This window comes from Colletotrichum aenigma (genome assembly GCF_013390185.1).
Source record: "Colletotrichum aenigma strain Cg56 chromosome Unknown KSG_Cg56_contig02, whole genome shotgun sequence".
Classification (NCBI taxonomy): domain Eukaryota; kingdom Fungi; phylum Ascomycota; class Sordariomycetes; order Glomerellales; family Glomerellaceae; genus Colletotrichum; species Colletotrichum aenigma.
In genome coordinates, this window is record NW_023500908.1 from 7068210 (window position 1) to 7088545 (window position 20336).

The 20336-nt window shown below is 52.2% G+C and overlaps 5 protein-coding genes across 5 annotated transcripts; 2 read left to right on the plus strand and 3 right to left on the minus strand.

The window, feature by feature from the left end:
* Positions 1 to 256: 256 nt before the first annotated feature.
* tdiB-0 (Indole prenyltransferase tdiB) lies at positions 257 to 1549 on the minus strand (the record flags this gene model as incomplete). The annotated part of the gene is made up of 1 exon (XM_037319191.1): positions 257 to 1549. One exon carries the CDS (start codon positions 1547 to 1549, stop codon positions 257 to 259), a length of 1293 nt encoding a protein of 430 aa, XP_037183443.1.
* A 1030-nt stretch (positions 1550 to 2579) lies between these two features.
* gedA (O-methyltransferase gedA) lies at positions 2580 to 3956 on the plus strand (the record flags this gene model as incomplete). The annotated part of the gene is made up of 1 exon (XM_037319192.1): positions 2580 to 3956. One exon carries the CDS (start codon positions 2580 to 2582, stop codon positions 3954 to 3956), a length of 1377 nt encoding a protein of 458 aa, XP_037183440.1.
* A 460-nt stretch (positions 3957 to 4416) lies between these two features.
* Positions 4417 to 9672, minus strand: ZRA1-5 (ZEB2-regulated ABC transporter 1; the record flags this gene model as incomplete). Its single annotated transcript, XM_037319193.1, has 3 exons — positions 4417 to 4420; positions 4481 to 6180; positions 6271 to 9672. 3 exons carry the CDS (start codon positions 9670 to 9672, stop codon positions 4417 to 4419), a joined length of 5106 nt encoding a protein of 1701 aa, XP_037183441.1.
* Positions 9673 to 10779: 1107 nt separating this feature from the next.
* On the minus strand, positions 10780 to 12421 carry avnA-1 (Averantin hydroxylase; the record flags this gene model as incomplete). Its single annotated transcript, XM_037319194.1, has 2 exons — positions 10780 to 10939; positions 11022 to 12421. 2 exons carry the CDS (start codon positions 12419 to 12421, stop codon positions 10780 to 10782), a joined length of 1560 nt encoding a protein of 519 aa, XP_037183434.1.
* Positions 12422 to 14473: 2052 nt separating this feature from the next.
* apf12 (Cytochrome b5-like reductase apf12) lies at positions 14474 to 19082 on the plus strand (the record flags this gene model as incomplete). Its single annotated transcript, XM_037319195.1, has 3 exons — positions 14474 to 14485; positions 14555 to 17173; positions 18885 to 19082. The coding sequence occupies 3 exons, from the start codon at positions 14474 to 14476 to the stop codon at positions 19080 to 19082; spliced, it is 2829 nt and encodes a 942-aa protein (XP_037183435.1).
* Between the last annotated feature and the right edge of the window lie 1254 nt (positions 19083 to 20336).

Here is a 20336-nt window from a genome sequence, read left to right on the forward strand (position 1 = left end):
TCCATGACCAAACATGTGACCTAAAATACAGGCCACCATAGCGGAAAATATCACCAAATCAACAAAGCTCACGCCCATAGCCTTGGCCCAAAGTAGGTGCTTAACCCTACACCCTTCTGAGATGAGGAAACCGATGCCATAGTATGCAGACCGGTCTCTGTCTCATTCTTGCTTTTTCAATGGAAACGAAGAGGAATGAGTTAGTATGGATAAGCATTCGGAAGCCCAGTAAACCCTTTGGGGGCAAGGATGACACTTACAAGGCATCTTTTACAGCAGCTTTCAAGTCGTAATCACCCATCATCATCCCCTGATTTTGGAGTATGCGATCATACCTCTCGACGACTCCAGCCTTATCGCGCGCGTACTGCCACATCGGGACGTACATCTTGACTTGCGGGACATTCTTGCCCGGCATCATCTCAAATGCGAAGCAGAGCCCGCAATACTTGCTGTCTGGGTCATTTAGTGGCTTTTCCAGGTTGTCCATGCAGGCTTGGGGAACGTCCTCCATGTCCATCAGCAGTGGCCAGACTTGCGGTAAGAAATCCGTGGAATGAGCCAGGCGGCCACCGAAGGTGAAGATATGACGGGCTGAGGCGAGTGAGTTGGCATGTGTGTGCGCGTATATCTTGAAACGAGGTTCCATCTCATAAGGGAGGCAGTCAATAGCGAGGAAGTATATGTTGATGTTTTCCTCGCCGTAGGAAACGAGGAACGTTCTCAGCAATGCCCAGGCGGCCAACAGACCCTCGTTACCCTCTGCAAGTCGTTCAACGATAGACTCGGTGATGCTTACCAGGCTTCGGCCGGTTGCAAGCGCTTTGAGTTGCGGAAATAGGTACGCTTTCATGCCGATGGCCGCTTTTCCATCGGTCTCTTTGGATTCGAAGTCAAACCCGGCATAGCAGATCTGCCGCGGTAGAGCATCTGCGGGGCTACCATTGGCCGTTTTATCGACCAAGCCCGCCTCCTCCTCGGCAGTAAGAAAGACAGAATCAACAAAGGCATCCAACCAAGTGCGGTCTGCGCCGCAAGAAGACGCCAAATTCTCCAACTTCTCTCGCAGTCCTTTCTGCCCCAGGGGATCCTCGCCTAGAGTGCTAGGGTCCACCAACGGTTGCACTGTAAACCGCACCTTGGGCGGTTGGTGAGACGCAAAGGCGAGGCTTGCTTCGTAGGGCGAGTGATTGTGCGTCAGAATATAGTGCAACCTATCAGCCGTGGTGGGTGGCTGCTTGAGGCGGGGGACCACAGCCTCACGCACGAAAGCGAGATGAGCGTCCTGGATGTAGGCCGGGTAGGCGCCCGTCCAGCGTAAGAGGGAGGACAGAGTGCTGTGAAGGGTGGGGAGCCATGAGGAAATTAGCGGTTCTCCTTTAGCAGAGGCGGAAAATTCAACTTCGTTGTAGATATTTCTTTTTGAGGCGCCGCTAGCGTGATGATGTGTGGTTAAGTCGTGACTTTTCATGGCGAGGTTGCGTGTGTCAATTGTCGTATCCTGACTGTCTGCTTGGCTGGTATTCGCGCTGATGTTGTCTGTTTCCATTTTGATATCCAGCTCTTTGCTTTCGGAACCTAACGTGATCGTAGGTCTCTTTGTGGTGTTCGCCTGAGTCAATGTTTCTAGGAGTGCATGTCCTGCATGCCGAATGTCGCAAGAGGTTACCCTTTTCGGACTCGCATTAATACATCAGACCGCCGCTGATGAAGTAACAGGCGCAAGGAATGCCAATATTGATGTACAGAATATAGTAAGAAATCAGGATGAAGAGAAAAGAAAAACAAAAATAATGAAAGAAATGATCGAAAGGCTAAGTAATTTCTGGAATGCGAGTACGCACGCGATCCGGGCAGCCGGACTGATCAGGTACGTATATGAATGGGGACCAGCCTGTTCTTGACATGTGAAACGGGACTAATGACAAAATGGGCATTTGAGTCGCGCTGAGAGCATGGCCTGGCAGGGCTGGACTCGAAGTCTAAATACACGTTTCATGCAGATTGAAGAGTTCTGTTGAGCGAACTGGTGGGAAAATCAAGGTTTGGGAACTGCTTGCACAGGTGAAAGGTTCACGGGCCCTAACCTTGTTGACAAGACTTCGTCATAAAGTCAGTTCGGGGTGGGGAACTCCTAATAAGAAGTCTAACGGCCCCTTGACCATGTCCATCGTAGTGGCTCTCAGCACGAACACGAAACAACAAGAAGTTCCTCGCCTCTACTATCACAAACCCTCTTCGATACCCACATTTTCAAAGCGAACTGCAATTACATCACTCGAGCCCGAGTCTTCCGATCATGTCGCCAGCGGAGAATATCAACACAATCTTCACTGTACTACCTTCGAGCCTGAACACGATGGACTGGGCCTACGCTCATCTCCGTCAGGACAATCACCAAATTCAATTGATGAGGCCGAACTTTCAGAGGAATGGATTGGGAATAACACCAAAGAGGACAGGCTTTCGGAGCCCCAAGAAACAGTCAAATAGATGATGAACGAAGTAAAGAAAAGTGATGCACAAATTCCTGAGACCGTTGGCAAGTGAGAGGGAAATATTCGAACTCCTCAATTAACATGGCTACGGCAGAACAACAGATCACCGAGCTCCGGTCCCTTCTGGACTTACTGACCACCTCGGTGAATGACCTCATCACCGAACTTTCCTACTCTCCATCTCGCAAGTCCATAGCCGACAACAAAGCCGATGTGCGCACCCCGAGAGGACCAAAGACAGAGGAGACCCGCAAATGCATCATCGCCGCCGCAGGCTCACTCGAGGCGGCCGTTCTCACGCCACAATGGCGTCTCGGTCATCTGGCTCATAGCTATTTCGTGTCGCGCGCACTGCACATGGCTGTCGAATGGGATATACCCCAATTGCTGGCGGACAGCGGGCCCATGCACCTCGACACCCTCGCCTCGAAGACGGGAATCGTCGATACGAACAAGCTGGGACTCGTGATGAGGATGTTGTGCGCGCACCACATCTTCTCCGAGACGGCCCTTGGCGTCTTCGCCAACGACGACGCATCGACCGCCCTGGCGACCGATGAGCGGCTCGCCAACTCGGTGCGCCACGCCTCCTTTCTCTTCCCTACAGCCGACGTGCTTCCAAGTCTTCTCAAGGACCCAGTTCTCTGCGCCAGCTATGCCCCTCGAGATTCGACTTTCTCCAAGACCATCGGCAAGGGCATGGGTCAGTTCGAGTTCTTGAAGGCGCATCCCGAGTGGCGTGACTGCTTCAACTTATGGCTCGCATCGCTGGGGGAGTACTTGCACGGGCTTACAGACGTGCGGGGGTACCCCTGGGAAGACATTCTCCGAAATGGTGCCGTGGTCGTTGACGTCGGCGGAGGGTTCGGCAGCTCGATTCAAGCCCTGCGAACTAACTTCCCCGACCGCCAGAACGACTTTGTCGGCATCGTCCAGGATCAGCCCGGCATGATCGAGCACGCCACTGCCCGCTGGCAAAAGACAGACCCGCGGGCCTTGGCAACCGGCGCGGTCAAGCTCACCACGCACGACTTCTTCAACGAGAACCCTGTCAAAGGCGCCGATGTATACTGGTTCCGGTCGGTCATTGTGGACTGGCATAACGAAGACTTAATCACCATGTTCACACACATCAAGAATGCCATGACACCTGGAAAGTCGCGGCTGCTCATTGGCGAGTACATGATGCACCCAACATGCGGCGACACCATGTTGCCCAACGCACCGCCCCCTTTGCTGAAGAATTATGGTGAATTCCAGGCCATGGGGCTCATCGCAGGTTTTGTCCTTACCGTTAGTCCAAATGGTTGTCAGAGAACTTTGAATGAATTGAACAATGTTGTTGAGGCAGCTGGCTTATTTATTGCTAAGGTTTGGATTTGTTATGGCTTGGGGAACGTGATTGAGTGCTTGTTGAAGGAGGACCTGTACATGTCACGAGTGACAGACAGCATCTAGGTACTTGCCAGACATTCTCAATCGACTTTGTTTGTACTTCGGGAATATCCATCTACACACAAGCAGATCGGAGGCTGAGCTGCCCATGGCTGGGTGTACTCTGGAAGAACGGGTATTCTTTCACAAACAATTGAGGTACGCATGAAAATATGTGCTGTGTTCAAAACTCAAATCTCAAATCTCATAGCGACACCCAAACCCGCGTGATACGGTCACGCGGCTGCGATCAATATCAAGAGAAGCCACCATTCAGCGGCAACTTAACAATAATATTGAACAATCATGGCGTGACTTTAATGAAACTGTTTAAAGACACTTATAATCTCTCCAGATGTCGCAGTCTGTAGTCTTAATGTATTGATGATTATGGTCTGATTTGCGATAAGACAAGGACTTTTAATAGCTATCAAAACTTGCACGGGTTGTGTTCAGATTCAGATGTCAACTTTGAGATGACCGCTTAACTATTTCATTATGGTCAATTTAAACTAAATATGTCGATGGACTGGTGTTAAATCCAATACTGAGGTTTTGCCGCTGGCTTTTGCATAATAAACTCCACGGGTACGTCCTGCTCCCATTCTTCACCCGCATTCAAAGTATCCAAACCTGCCTCTACTGCAGGGTCAATCATCCGAGTGTCGTCAGTATCATATCCGTCGTCATCCCAGTATCTCTTCGCATTGTCCCTGAGCACTTGACTGCCACCCATGATGGATGACCGAAGTGATCTAAGCGCACTGGCTCGTGAGGCCTGGAAGGAGTTGCCCGCCAAGTTCCTAGACTTCCTTGAGGGATATTTGGATGACCCATTGCCGAAACTCCTTTGCCTCTCCGTTACCTCGAGATGGTTCCAATCTGCAGTATGATCTGGGCTGTTACCATCTTGGCCCGGTGGTGACGTGGACGTTCGTGAGTTGCCACCTTTATCTTTCTTGGGCTTGGGAACACGGAGCCAGTAGAAACCCAAAGCAGCGATGGCATTGAAGAACACGAATGCGAACAAAATGCCCAAGTCTCGCCAGCGATTGCTGAACTCCACTTGCACCCCAGCCAGCACCTGATTTGTATTGCTTGTTGTGCAGAAACTGCAATTCTCAGCAGCGGCCGGATCAGCAAGATATCCGCCCGCCTGGGAGGCAAAGGGTTGCAGGTACTGGCCACAGTTCTGCCCCGGGGGCGGATTGATGTGTAGAAACTCATTGTTCTCGCAGTGGATGGCCGCATTGGCGAGACCTGTTCCTAAGAGCCCCTCAACAAGATAGGTGAATGGGTTGACGCGATACACCCAAACCCAGAACTTTGGAGGCGAGGCGAGAATGCCGTTGAAGATAAACATCATAACAAATAACAGATTCCCGATACCGGCGGCTTGGTCGGCGAGGTTGAAGGCCGCTCCAATCATGTGCCCAAACGTGCTGGCCTGAAGGAAGAAGACGAGCATGAACAGAAACGCCAGCCCGCCTCGTGCGGCGGTCTGGTGTGTCTCTGCCGCATTGCGGTTCAGTCCAACCAGATAGTACCATGCCAGGAACGCCGGAGGGGCCATGACCGCGTTATAGGCCATCTCGACAACGATTTGAGCCCCCATAAATGCCGACCACGAGTACGTGCGTGAGAGCTGCTCGCGGCCTTCATAGAGCGTGCGTTGCGTCATGAACACGGGTACGCTCTGCTGAATGAGGTTTAGGTGCGTCGTGAGGAACATGAAGATGGCGATGGTCTGGATCGTGATTCCCACCTGCGTGTTGGGCAAGTTGAGCAGCGAGAGTCCGATGAAGAGGGCCGCGCCGAAAGTCAGTAGTACCTTCGAATAGATGTAACTTGGGTTGCGCCAGTAATGTCGCGACAAACGCCTAGTAACCTCAGAGAACTGGACCGCCAAAGGAGCGGCAAAAGGGGGGTCCTCCTGTTGCTGCTGTTGCGTTGAGTAGTGGTGCGAGCCATTTCCTTTCTCTTTGAGTCGCGTCAGGTGGGCCTTGACTTTGCCATACTCAGTGCTCTTCCGCCATGCCTTTGGCCAATCCACGCCCTTATTTCCACCCTCACTGGCGTGGACTTGGTCGAGGATGTACTCAGCCGGATTCTGTCCCTTCTTTGGTTGTGGTCCACCATTGCGGACGAAATAGTCAAGCAAGACTTTGGCGTTGCGTCCAATCTGACCAAAGTAGACGGTCCGTCCCCCACGAGCAAGAAGAAGTAGCCTGTCAAACCGCTCGAATAGCTAATGTTGGATCACACATTGTGTTAGCAGTGTACGGATATGACTAAACCCCGGATGGATATATGTCGCGGTGGAGTGGAGAACACTTACAACTGCTGACGGTTGATGGATTGTGCACAGGATAGCCTGCCCATTGTCCCTCAACGTCTCCAGCAGAGTGCAAATAGACAAGCTCGTCTGCGAATCCAATCCCGAAGTAGGCTCATCCAAAAAGAGAAGTAGTGCGGGGCGAGCAGCCAGCTCAACGCCGATTGTTAGTTTCTTCCGTTGTTCCACATTCAAACCCTCACCAGGCACGCCGACCACAGCATCTGCATATTCTCCCATGCCGAGAATCTCAATAACTTTATCGACGTACGCGATCTTTTCCTTGTGGGAAAATCGAGAAGGCTGGCGGAGGACAGCGCTGAAGGTGAGTGCCTCACGCACCGTTGATGTAACTAAGTGTTGGTCTTGCTGCTTGACATAGCCCGTCTTCTGCTGGAAGGAGGCGTCACGGGGGGCCCCGTCGACCAGCATCTCACCCGTCACCACGCCAATGGACAGGCGAGAGGCGAGGGCGTCGAGAAGGGTGGTCTTGCCGGCGCCCGAAACACCCATAAGGGCAGTGAGGGTCCCCGGCTCACACCACCCGTCCACACAATCAAGGATGCGCTTCGTCTCATTCTTCTTGACCTTGATTTCATAGCAGACGTTGCTCCAGTGGAAGATGGCTGTCTGGCGGTCGATAGACAATCCACCGCTATCGTCACCGCCGGCAGTATGGTCCTCGGATCTGTCTCGTTGCCGCGGCGGCATATTCCAGGCTTTAACCGGAGAATTTGTGATTGTGCTGGCCGTGTCCGAATAGTGCAACCTCTTAGATCTCGTGGTCGGAGAGCCCCCATCAGTGTACGGATACATGCCAGCAAATCCTCTTTTGACAACGACGGGTGCAACAGGTGAGACGGGCAGGGATGCCATAGGAATGCTCGTACTGGTGCTCGGCGCCTCCGTCTTTCCCCTGGTGATATGATCCTCCACATCTTTGGTGCGCCCAATTGGGATCTTTCCCCTTGGGAAGACAAGCATCTCCTGTTTGCTCTTCTTGCTGCTAACGAGCTCCGTAGCCAGAAGGTGCAGCAAAAAGTAAGCGGCCGAAAATACAAAAATGAGGCCGACGTTCCGCCAACGGTGGCTGTCCGAGTACCCAAACGCATTGGTAATGTACGCGCTCCCATCAATGAATTCGGCACCCGCGACACCTCCTTGCGCGGCACATACACGGGTTTGCGGCATCGCTCCTGCATTTTCATAGCCTGGGCCAGATGGAACAAAGAGTTTGCAAGGGAATTTCCGTCCGTGACCGAATTCGTTGATCATGAGGGCCTCAAACCCATATGCCACGGGGCTGACCTTGGCGATCCACGCTGTGTAAGACTTGTAATACATCGGAGGAACCGCAAAACCCGTGTACAGCGACAGCGTGAGCAGGACTATTGTCGATGGGGCCATGGCTGCCGTGTGGCTCTTGGTGACAGAAGCGACCAGTCGGAAAAGTAAGCTCACGGCAAGAGTCATGGCGAACTGAACAAGGACGAAGAATAAAAAGGACCCGGCATCCGTGCGCAGGTTGCACATCCAGTAGAAGAGTGTATTGACCGTGATGGCGTTCAGCAGTTTGTAGGGTAAGCTCATGACCAAGTCCGCAATAGCCTCAGCCGAGGCGTGATACAGCGCATAGCGCACATGTTTCTCGACGATGTCGCGCTTGGCATACAAGGCCGCAACCTCAAGCACGCACCCAAAGGCGTTGACCAGCGCGGCGGTGAACATGAGGGTGCTGCGCGACTTCATGGACTCGGCAGTGTCTGGCAACCGGAAGAAAATGCTGGCCACGATGAGAGTCTGGAAGAGGTTAATGACGAGCATCATCACCGTCATCTGTGGCGCCGCCTTGAGCAGCGCGAGGGCGCGCCAAAGGCACAGCATGACCTGCCGCGGGTATGAGACGGTATAAGGTGACTTCCACCGCTGCAGCCCCGATTGATCGCTTTTCTTGCTCGCCAAGAAGTCGGCATAGTGGGTGCGTGAGCCGCTCAACGAAAAGGATGCATCGTAGGCGTCTATTTCCTCACTAACGTGGTGCCGGTGACTGCTCGTTCGCCACGCTTCAGCGAACTCGTCAGGGGTATGCGGGACCTTTGCCTCGTGCCCGGGCTTGACGATGCCTTCACGCTCAGCTGGGCTGGTCATGGAGGTCAGAAAGTCTGGCGTAGTCTGGTTCCGGGGACAAACGAAACCCAGCCGCTGGAAATATCGTTTGGCTTCCGTTGTCTTGCCAAAGTAGATCTGGCGTCCATCATAGAGGACCAGAACCTTGTCAAACAACTCGTAGGCCATCTGTGGGGCCTGATAAATGGCCACTGCGCTCGCCATGCCCATAATGTCGCTCTGGATGCGCAGGGTTTTGCAAAGGTCGACAGTCGCGGCACTGTCGAGCCCGCGAGTGCTGTTATCCCAGCACTGAATCGGCGCAAAGCTCAACGCCGCCTCCGCGATGCTCACGCGTTTGCGTTCGCCGCCCGACACGCCACGCACCGTGTCACCGTCAGTACCACCGACGGGTGTCTCCATCGTGTGCTGGATACCAAGCATGGCCATGGTCACGTCGCGCACCCTCCGTGCGTACTCATCAGCGGTGAGTCCCCCGGGCCGAGTCTTGGGCGCCCTCGCCCGCGCCGCGAAGAAGAGCGTGTCCGCTACCGATAGCGCCGGGAAATGAACATCCTCCTCGGCGGTGTATATGGCGTCGCCCTTGAAATAATGCTTCATCTCATCGGCACTCACGCCGCGGTAGTTAAGGTGGGCGGTCTTTGCAATTTGTGTGCCTTGCGTATCTCCCGCAATTGTCCGCAAGAAGGTCGAACACCCGCTGCCCGGTGGACCCAACACACACAGCATCTCACCGTCGTTCAACACCCCTTCGAGATTATGTAGGATGCGCACTTGTTGACGCTTGATGCGCAACAGACCACGCACAGCCGCCACGGCAGTGAGCCACCATGCGTTGCCTACTGTTTGCTGGTATGCTGTGTCAGCTCCGTAGCCTGAGATTGTGAGCTTGCGGAATGCCACGCCCGCCTTGCGAACTTCGCAGCTGTCGGAACGGAAGCGGTAGAATGACTTGGCCCACTCTCGTGCGTCGAAGTTGGCGCCGAAGGGGTCGAGAGGCCCATCCTGCTTCGGGGCCTTTGAGGCGTCAAGGGAGCCTTCTTGGGTCGACGACGTCGTGACATCGCCACCTTGTTGATCAAGGAACTTTTTGGCGAGCTCGACAAGGTCTGTTATGGCCTTGTACTCATCCGCGGAGATGTGGACCGAGGGAGGTCGGTTGTCACTGGGGAGGCCGGGAAAGCTGACGAGAGAGTAGCGGGAGTGGGGCGGACGCGAAGATCGACCTGCCGGCCGCTCATTCTCCGCCATGTCATCGGCGGGGCGTGCAGTAGCCATGGTTTTCAACCACAACGAAATGCGGATGTGACCAGGTGTTGATACCGGCCGGTAGAGTGATAGATTTGGTCGAAGAATTGTCGATCGCTCTCCAAGATTATTAAGTTGCAATGATTAAGATAGAGATTCAGGTGGAATATGATGTCGACCTTCAGAATGTGAAATGACACAAAGACGCAAGACGCAGCCACTTTTACCACATCTTGTTAGTGCTCATCAAGTGTGATCAAGTGCTGTAAACATTTAGTGCAATTCAACACGAATCACAATGAACTTGCAGATGTAATCTATATGGTAACAAGGCATGAATGTCGGCGAAGAGAATTCCCCTCGAGGCTCCCGCTCCGTTGCCCATCATCGGTGATCAGATGAAACTAACCCAGAAATGGTAAAAAAGGGAATCGGTTGAAGTCAAGGCGTCTTTAAGTTGACAAGACGTCAATGAATGCGAGTATGTCAATTGAAAGTCCGGCCCGTCTGTCAAAAGAACTCCCCGACACCCTAAAAGAGAAGAAACGGAGAAACAAAAACAAAGTGTGGCCGCATAAAACTTTCGGGTTCGTATCAACGCGTCGTAAAGTCTATTTGAATTTGCCCGGAGATTCCCGGAGGTTAGGTGGGAAGAAAAGAGGGTGTAGGGCGCTGAGAAAGACTGTCCTGACATGGGAATCTGTCGGGAGACCTGGGGATCTGTCGTTATGCAGCCTGATGAAGTAACCGGTCTACCGGATGCTCTTGAGGAACGCTAAGATAGCAGCATAAACTCAATGGTGCGCTAAACCTATCATGGTAAGAGATGGCGATTTACCTTATTTCAACATCCTTTTACCCACTTTATGCTACTTGAAAATCACAAGTAAAAACAGTAACACTATCGAGGTGTCACAACGTCACAACGACCGGATCAGTTGAACGTCCCTGCGCAATAGAGAGCGCCTGGTCTGCGCTCAGGGGCCGGTGGATGTGCATGCAAGCACTAAGTGCTGCTGTCGTGCAGATAATCACACTTCCGGTAGTCAAAATTGTTTAACCCAAATCAAATAAGGTAGATCAATTGAGTTGTTTCGCGGAACGTTTTCAAATGATTACATTGTTCATTGACCGGCCCTAATCAAGTTGACGAGTGACTAACTTCACCCAGAGCGGGTGCTTGTCCCAAATCCCATAACTGTTCTGGTCCAACCAATTGAAGTCTGGGTCAGCCAGCTCAAGGTCGAAGCTGTACAGCAGGCTGGTTATGATGAGCCTCATCTCGGGATATGCAAGGCTGCGTGAAATGAAGTTAGTAATCATGGCTCATCACACAGAGAGAGAAGACACCCAAGAATAGACACGAGAATTTGACTTACTTCTTGCCAATACAATCTCTTGGCCCCGCGGAAAACACCTTGACGCACTCTTTCCGATCATCAGTATACTTGGCGGGCCGGTCGTCGTCGCTTAACCACCGCTCCGGTACGAATTCCTCGGGATCAACAAAATTGTCTGGATGATGCGCAATAGCATACAGCGGAATGTCAACGCGTGTACCCGCCGGCACATAGCGTTCGCAGACGATACGTCCCCCTTGGGGTATCATGCGTGGCATAGGCGTTGGTGCGGGTGGATAGAGACGCATGGCTTCCTCAATGCACGCGTTAAGATACGGCAGCTTTCGCAGGTTGGTGAATGTAATGTCTTCCTGCGGATCCTTGATTGCAGCATCAAGCTCAGCGCGCAGCGTGGCCATCTTGGTCGGGTGAGTGAGCAGCAGGTAGCTCAGGGCTGACGTAGCAGCCGTGGTAGTCTCGGTGCCACCGATCATGAACGTTGCAGCATTGGAATACATCTCGGCGCGGGTGATGCCTGGTCGCTTCTCATCGCCGCTGCTTTGCATGATCATCGACCAGATGTCGCTGCCCGAGTCGTCGCCGCGGTCCAGGCGCTTATCAACGCGATCCATGGAGAAGCGATTGTGCCGGGCGCGGCGCTTACCACTGCTGCCCCAGATAGATCTGAGGAGCAGCGGGCCCAGAGGTGGGTGCCAACCCATCATTACCATGCCGAGCGTGACCGTCTTGATGGTCGAGTATGTGTCGCGAACCCACTGGCGAGCAGACTGGTCGTTATCGAGCATGCCGAGAGGCTCGCCGTACATAAGATCGCCCATGATGTCAAAGGCCAGGTAGCTCAGCCAGGTCACGAGATCAACGCGGCCACGAGAAGAAGCAGGCTCGGCATCCTCATCGGCTAGCTTGTCCATCAAGTTGTGGACATGGCCCTGGACGAGGCTCTCCTGCTTGCGCACGGCACGATCGGAAAAGGCATGCGAGAAAATCCGCCGCTGCCGCTGGTGGTTGGTATCGTCGGCACGCACGATGCCCTTCTCGGGCGCCGCCATGTCCGGACCCAGTCCGACAAAGTCCTTGGGTATGTCACCCCCACCTCCCGCCTTGGCATAGATGTCATGCCAAGCATCCGGGTGGGTGTAACTCAGCTCATTGGGGCCGATGCGGACAACGTGACCGTACCTTTTGTGCAGGAATAGTAGCCAGCTATGGTTGGAGCCATTGCCGCGGTGCCAAAGTGAGTAAACGGTGGTTACGCGTCCCAGCAGAGGGCCTGGGTATCCCGCCAGGGGATGAAGGGTCAGGTAGTAGATGGTGCGTAGCACGAAAACTCCGAAGATGGCCAGACCGATGGTCCAAAGGAGCTTCGGGAGGTCCGGCAGGTTGGACATGTGAATGTTGAAAGGTATGCCAAGAATCATTTTGTCCGCGATGGTGGATCCTGGATCGAGGTGCTGGGTATGTTCTCACTCTTGGCTGCTGCTTGTTGCTGTTCCTCCATGTGTTAGTTATTCTCCGTAAGGTAAGGCGAGTACGAGAGAAGAAGAGGAAGAGAGTCAGTTGTCTCTGTTCAAGGTTGTGGACATGACAGTGGTAATCACAAGTTCGCCTGATGACGGCAGAATTATGACGCAAGCAAGGCGAAAGCGAAATGGAATAGGATTTCCCCGACATGAGTAAACTATGGCACGGGGAGGCTGCCGGAGTCCGACGCCGAAAGTGCCGTCAATCACAAGGCCGAGGAAGCCGACAGCTGTTCGGCCATTGGGGTGAGTGCTTTCGGCCGTCTTCCTTGGTTGACCAAGGGCCATGGAAGCTTTCTCGCGCAACTTCCTGAACTGATACCTCTTCCCGTCTGCATGAGGTGGCTTGATTACTCTCAGTTGCGAGTGCTGGGCAGAACTGGTTATTAGTAGGTGCGCCGACTTCTTACGTCAAGACGGCATCTTGGTGGGTCTTTAGACCTGCCTCGACCTGTGCCTTGCGCAGGTCAAAGTTCGGAGAAAAGGCTTTTGCCAAGGGCCAAGGCGTAACGTGTCAGCGCTCGGACGACGTATATCCAGCGGAACGATCGTGTTCGCTTTGTTTTTTCCTTCTTTTTAACCTTTCGGATTACTACCAGGTCTCTGGAACCATGTGCATTGATGACAGGGAATATCCATCGTGCACGAGCATGATCGCCGTGCACACCTAACCTGGCCATGAAGTAAATGGATGTTCGGACGGTGGCTGGCCGCCGGGGAACTACCGACCCTAAGTTGCCAGGGTTAACCGGACAACGGCGTCATCTGTTTGTGCCGGTCCGATGGGGACATCATCTAATACAGAACATTTCCAAATTGGAACAAAAGTGCGAAAATACCTATGAGGTTATTTTCCAGTTGCGATTACGTGGGACACAAAGTTCGACGCGCTGGAATGCGCATACTACACCGAGAAGTTGGAAAACAATGCCTTTCCTGCCGTGCCAGCGTCATACATATAGATGTAAACACATCGTCCCTGCAAAGTCCATGAAGGCCCGAAGCTGTCAGAACCAAGTCATTGGATACATGATCTTTACGAATAACGAAGCCAACTCATCCTATCATCCTCAGCTATCTCAAAGCGTTGCCACAGCCTACCTATTTGTCCTGTTCTAATAAAATTAATTCCTACTTTCTTTCTTGGTAGCTCTGGTAGCTCCATTCACTGCCATGTCTGCCTTTCACCACCCGCCGTCGCCGCCTCTGCCTCCGACCCCACCCAGAACCCCTCCTTCTTTGAAGAGTCCACAAGAGGATGTGGACATGGGCATGGGGTCGCCATCGCCTATGCCCTCAAGGTCCCTCACTGTCCCCCAAACGTCAGCTGAAGGCGTCTTGACGCCACCAATTACTCCGGTGAAGAGAAAACATCCCATGAATACAACCTCCTCGACAATCATCAGCTGCCCTATTTCAAAGGCCAGCTTCCTGCTTGCCCAGGCTTCTTTGGCGACTGAGCTATCTGGAGTCTCATCAATGACTGAGTTCAATCTCCGGAGCCAAGGGTCACTCCCAGCCGGAACCCGAACACTGCAGTTCGGCCCTGGCCTTGATGGATGTTTTAACCGCGCCAGAGGGTTTCTGGGAGGTCGAGAATCAACTCAAAGCCGCACCGCTAGTCTCAGGGCCTCCTCCATACGCTCAGGTCAACGCCTGCCAGTGTCCCTGGAGCCATGGGAGGCGGTTCATGGAAATCTGCCCCTACTACTCCGAGCGGGACGAGTGCGTGAAGCTGTCGACGCCCTGGGCAATCGTGCGGAAAGAGCCATAGATGCATGGGATGACTTAGAGCCGCGTCATCTGGCTCGGGCGGCGCTAATTCTGAGCGCGCTGGCCCACGCGTATATGTTTGGTGAGGAGCAAGGCAAGGGAAAAGACGGACAGTCTCTGGTCCCGCGCCATATCCTTGCTACGTGGGAGAGGGTTTGCGAGCGATTGGGTAGAAGCATGACTGGTCGGGTATGTACGGATCCATGTCCTCCAAACATACCACCCAAACAAAGGATCATAGCTGACTCTCCACGGCAGGTGCCCGCTGATGATGTTCTGAACAACGCTGTGGGCGACAACTCCTTCAGTCTGAAGAGTACCTACTTTGGCCTGCCCGAGGAGCGGCTCTCTTCGGGGCTCCAGGGCACGATGGAGGTCGTTTTTGCGCCCGCGCTATCGTCAATGGCGCTCGCGCAGAATAGCGTGCTAGCCAACCAGCCCGACCAAGTCGCGCGTTGTCTAGAGAGCGTGGCGGCACGTATCGTACAGTGCGCCCACGTCTTCGACGCCATGACTCCACGCGACACTGCGAATTTTGACCCTGTCGTCTGGATAAAGACCTATCCCGCTATGGGTCGCGCGGTGACGTCTGGAGAGCTGGGAAACAGTGGCGTCGACGCACCGCTATTCCATGCGCTGGACGTCTTTATCGGTCGCCAACAGATCAAGGGTGACTTGAGAGGAATGCAGAGCGACCGACGGGCCACGCTACCGACCAATATTCGCGCCTTCTTGGATGCCCTTGGTGATGACGCCGGAAGCGTCCGAGACTACGTCGCCGCTGCCCGTGCTCAGCTAAATCATGTTCCCTGCGAAGAGCAGGCGCAGTACAAACATCTCTCCGCGGCCTGGGATGGTCTTTTGCAATTGTACGTCTGGTTTCTCGAACGGCACCGTGTCAAGGCTGTTGGCATCACGGGCGTGACCCTGAATACGGGGCGACACTCGACCAGCAGCGGTGTCAAGAGCGGCGACCAAGACAAAGCCATGAAAGATGGAAAACAAAAGATGCGCCCCGAGGCCATGCTCAGCATGCAAATGAAGAAGGGCATGGTTTCACGACTGGGCGGTCGCCCCCTATGGCAGGATGCGTATGTGCAGTCGCACAGTGTCTATCGCGGAAGCGTGGTGGTGGCCGTGAAGTTGGATGCAACTTTGCCGCTCGAGCCAGGTGATCGAGTCCAAGTCTGGCCGCCGAGAAAGAGAAAGACGCTAAACAGAGCATCCTCACAACATCGACGGTTGCGGGGCTCCCCTTGCCCGGAAGATCATGATACGTCGTCAGGCGAGAGCGATGATGATGGCGAGCCGAGGTTCTACTCCATCGCCCGTGTCATCCCAAACGTGTCCGGTACAGCGATGGATTCTGTAGGAGGAGCAGGAGGCATGACCATCATTCTGACAGTCGCTCAACACTCGCCCGAGGGACTGGTATCCTCGTTCCTCGGCGGTGCTGCGCCAGGCACATATCTGCGCCTTCGGCCTTGGCCTTCTCCCCGATTCCGTCAGCCCCGCGACCTATCCGTGCCGCTGGTTCTCGTTGGTCAGGGTGTGGGTATCGGCCCCTTGGTTGGCTTTCTGCACGACCGCGCGATAAAGAAACAGCGCCTCGATGATACCCAAAACGGAAGCGCCGATGAGGGAGAGCTGCTCCTCGTGGTGGCTGCCAAAACACTTCGCCACGTTCCCTGTTCACTCGACAGCCTGGAGGAACTTACCAGTACGCTGCCACTGACGATAGTCTTGGCTCTCAGCCAGGAGACTCATCTGAAGATCCGTGGCGGAATCTGGACAAAGCTCCCCCAAGGGGGCCGACGTGTGACGCGTCATTTGACAGACTATCGAGGGGTTATCCAGCGGCTTGTGAAGGAGAAGAAAGGTCATGTCTTTGTCTGTGGTAGCTCTGACTTTGGTGTTACGGTGATGAGTACTCTTGGACTGGGTCAGTCGCCACAGCAGCAGCAGCAGCATCAAGAAGGCCCCCAACCACAAGAAGCAAATGACGGACTCGACGATGGCAGCCCTGTTCACATACCCTCACCTCCCCCGCATTGGAATCAGTTGCACCAAGACCTCTTCACCATGGTCAAAAAACCAAACCGCTCAACACCCTCCTGCTCACCCACCGCATGCCGTTCGGCCTTCTCAAGTGGTCCCAAAGGCCCCATTATCAGTCTCTCAAAGCTTGCAGCCCATAACTCTGTCAAATCATGCTGGATGGCCATCGGCGGAACAGTATACGACATGACACCCTTCCTGGCATTTCATCCTGGCGGCCCGAAAACGCTTCTTGAGTCAGCAGGCACTATTGCAGACGAACGGTTTGCTGAAACCCACGGGGGCCCGCATGCCCAAGAAATTCGGGGCTATCTCGAGAGGCACGCAATCGGGCGACTGTCTACAGCTACCACGGAATGTGGCAAGCAAATGACAACGGCAAAACTCATCAAAGCCCTGGTGAGAATGCAAAACGCGCTCACCAACAACACTGCTTTTGATGCTGGCCGTGGATCTGTACCCATATACGCATACGAGGATTCCTTGCTCGTATTTGCCGACGGCCTGGACGGCATAATATGCAGTTTATCGGACTTCGGCAATAATAAGATTGCCTCGGAGTTGAGAGAAATCATTTCAAACACCCAGGCGTCACTCAGAAACGCTTTCAAGGCCCTGAAAGACGGGTCCAAGCGTTTTCTAATGGCTGCTGGCACGAAGGGCTCCCCTGTCTCATCCTCAGCCCTGCTGGACGAGAGCGAGGCGTTGATCCAAAGGCTGCACAGAAAGCCCATCGAGAAGTTACATGCGGCCATGAATGCTTGCAAGAAGGGTATCAGTGAGGCTGAGGTTGGGATGAAGGCCGACAGCAGTGCCGAGGTTTGCGATGCTTGTTATGACGAAAATGGTGATGCACTGAAGCGTGTTTTGGAGGGTTTCTGTATCAGCCTGACAAGCGTTGCCAAGGACTTGCTCACGTCACCGCGTTGGTCATTGATGTCGGCAGATCCGCCGAGCCAGAACAAGAGACCCTCTGCTGAGAGGAATATCTCAGCGCAACGAAACTTGCGATGTCAAGCGTAACGTTTTCAGTTTTATGATATTCGAGTCACTAGACCTGCATATAGACTAGCATGCCTGCTTATAGTAATAGAGATATAGTTCTTATTCACTATTTATTTTGCCAAAACTTCTGTGCTATCTAACAATCTACCTAACCTCACGTCCACGATGAACTTGAGTAGAGTTCATTGAAACGGCCAGCTAAATTAAAGTGGGCCGGCAAAAGCATGGGGTAGGGTTCATTGAAAATAGGGTAGTAGAGTTCATAGTGATTTTCAGCCCCAAAATAAACGAAAGTAGGATGCATCAAAAGCTATAATGTAGATCCAGTCAGAGGTATATTTTCAAAGGTACTTGATGCATATAAAAGGAGGAACAGGTTGGTTTTGTATGAGGAGGAAATTGGCATATTGTTAGTGATTGGGCGCGCATGGACCTATTGAGTTAGGAAGAGCGCGCCATCCAGCGAATCAGATAACACACCACCCAGCAGGAGAAGTTGATTTAAGGGGGCAGGATGCAGAGATAGGTTAGAAGTAAATAGTTTCAGGAGGCAGGTAATATTAGTATTTAGCATAAGAGGAAGCTATTTAATAAGCTATTAACAGCAGAATAGATTTATTATTATTCATCCCCCAGCATAAGTCATTAGGATGGAGCTGTTCGTCTATAATCTCCAGTATGCTATTATGATTTATAGGGTATACCAGTTTGCCGTGGTTGCTGATGAAGTATTATCATATTTGAGGATATATCACCAAGAGATCCCTATCGCCAGCAGATCCTATATCGCAGAGGCCATCCGCAGTATCCTAAGGGTTGTCTGCACCTAAGCTGATTTAGCTATATTACATGTTACGACCCGTTATGCATGGATAACAGTTGACCGACCTACTTAGGCGTCGGGCGGCTAGAACAGGACATTTGTACTGCAGGATCATGGGAACAACAGGAACTCACTTGGTAACGGAAGAACTATGGTCTAAGTCACGTGATGATAAGATAACGATCATATTGGATCAATATGATCCAACACGACTTGGGGGCCAAACGATCATTCTGGATCGAAATGATCCAGATCGACCCAAGGTACAAAGGAACATGTTCAGAATTAGACTTATATATAATGACCCTGAGCCTGGCTCATGGTCAGACTTCCATAGCTCTTCAGCAATCAACTTAGTATTCATCCTCACGGATACTCTCAGCTTACCTTCACTGCGAATCACTTATTGAGTCTAAGACTGATCACCTTAGCCTCTGAAGAACCAATCTACTACAGCCTACAAACTACAACCTACGACCACAACCTAGTATACTGTTAGAACGTATTAATCCCCAGCTTCTGTTAGCAGACCCTACTGTCGGATAGCTGACCATAACACTTTGATTGCTCCTGTTCAGTAAGTTGACTATTGATTCCTACTAACAGTAACAAATGATAATGTCTTCCCGCGCCTCTGTTAAGTCGCCTACCCTGGGATCCTCGTCCACTTCAGGAGGACGAGCCACCTAAAACCTAGCCTAGGAACTAGGAGACCAGAAGATAAAGGATGACTTAGACAGCGAGGATGACACCAAAGAACTTAAGCGCCAGCTCAACAAGACCAACAGCAACTTCAAGGCAATATGTGAAATGTTCAACCAGAACGCTGCAGCCCTTAGCGAACTCCAGGAACAAGCCTGCAAAAACCAGGATCTGGAGAAAGAAGTCGCCACCCTCTAAGCTGCTGCTAACGTTATATCCGCCCCAGTCGAAGGATGGGAACGCCTCAAGCTCAACACGCCTTCCACTTTCAATAGAACCCCAGGACAACTCAAAGGACACCTGGTATAAGTTCAAACCTACCAGGCCTTCCACATAAACACTTTCTAGAATGACACCAAACGCGGTATATATGCAGCCACCTTCCTTTGGGGATAAGCCCTTGCCTAGTTCAAACCCCTCCAACAGGAATAGCTTGATAACTCTGTCGAAAAATACAGCTAAGAAGTCAAGGATATCTTCTTCAGCTTCACAGGCTATATTAAGGCCCTAGAATCTCTCTTCCTCAACCCTAATGAACAAAGACAGGCTGAGCGAGACCTATCCCACCTACGATAAACTAAGTCAGCTACACTCTACGCCACAGAGTTTAGGCGATTAGCTGCAAGACTCTATATAACTAACGAAAGCAAAGTTTTTGCCTTCTACTAAGGACTTAAGGATAATGTTAAAGACGAAATAGCTAAACTAGAGACACCTCCTAGCTTCCTCGCCTATGTCGAACATGCTATTAAGGTTGACAACCACCTCTATAAACAACGAAAGGAATAAGGAGAGAAATAATAAAATCTGAATTCAGGACGTAAGTACTAATAGCAGCCTCAACAGAAGTTCAACAGCTAGCAGAACGACAACAGACCCTGCAACAACTGGAATAACACCTGCTAGAGCACCACCTACAGACAACACAGCAGACCTATAGATCTCAGCATGATGACTAAACCTAACAACAAAAAGCCTTAGAACCCTAAATGCTACAACTGCAATAAGTAAGGCTATATCGCTAAAGACTGCAGACAGCCTAAGAAGCTCTCCTAGAGACCAGTGGCAGAACGACCCCGATAAGTTAATATGATCGCAAAAGCCCCACATATATCCTAATCGTGGACTAGATATTATAATAACTACTGCTGAATTCACCTCAAAGATAAAGAAATATCAGGACACTACCTAAGGGGTAGCAACCCTAGACGGTCTGGTTATAATATAACCATCCTAGACACTCGCCCTAGGACCCTGGCAATAATGTATTCCAGTAACAGCAAAGTGGCTAGAAAACCAGTTGAGCAACTTAACGAGATGCTACGAATTTAGCAATTAGAACTAATCACCCCCTATATAACTAGCTAGCAACTCCACTACAAAGAATAACAAATCCAGAAGGAAATAGAGCTAATCCAGTAAGAAGACGACAGATAAGCATAACTATATTAA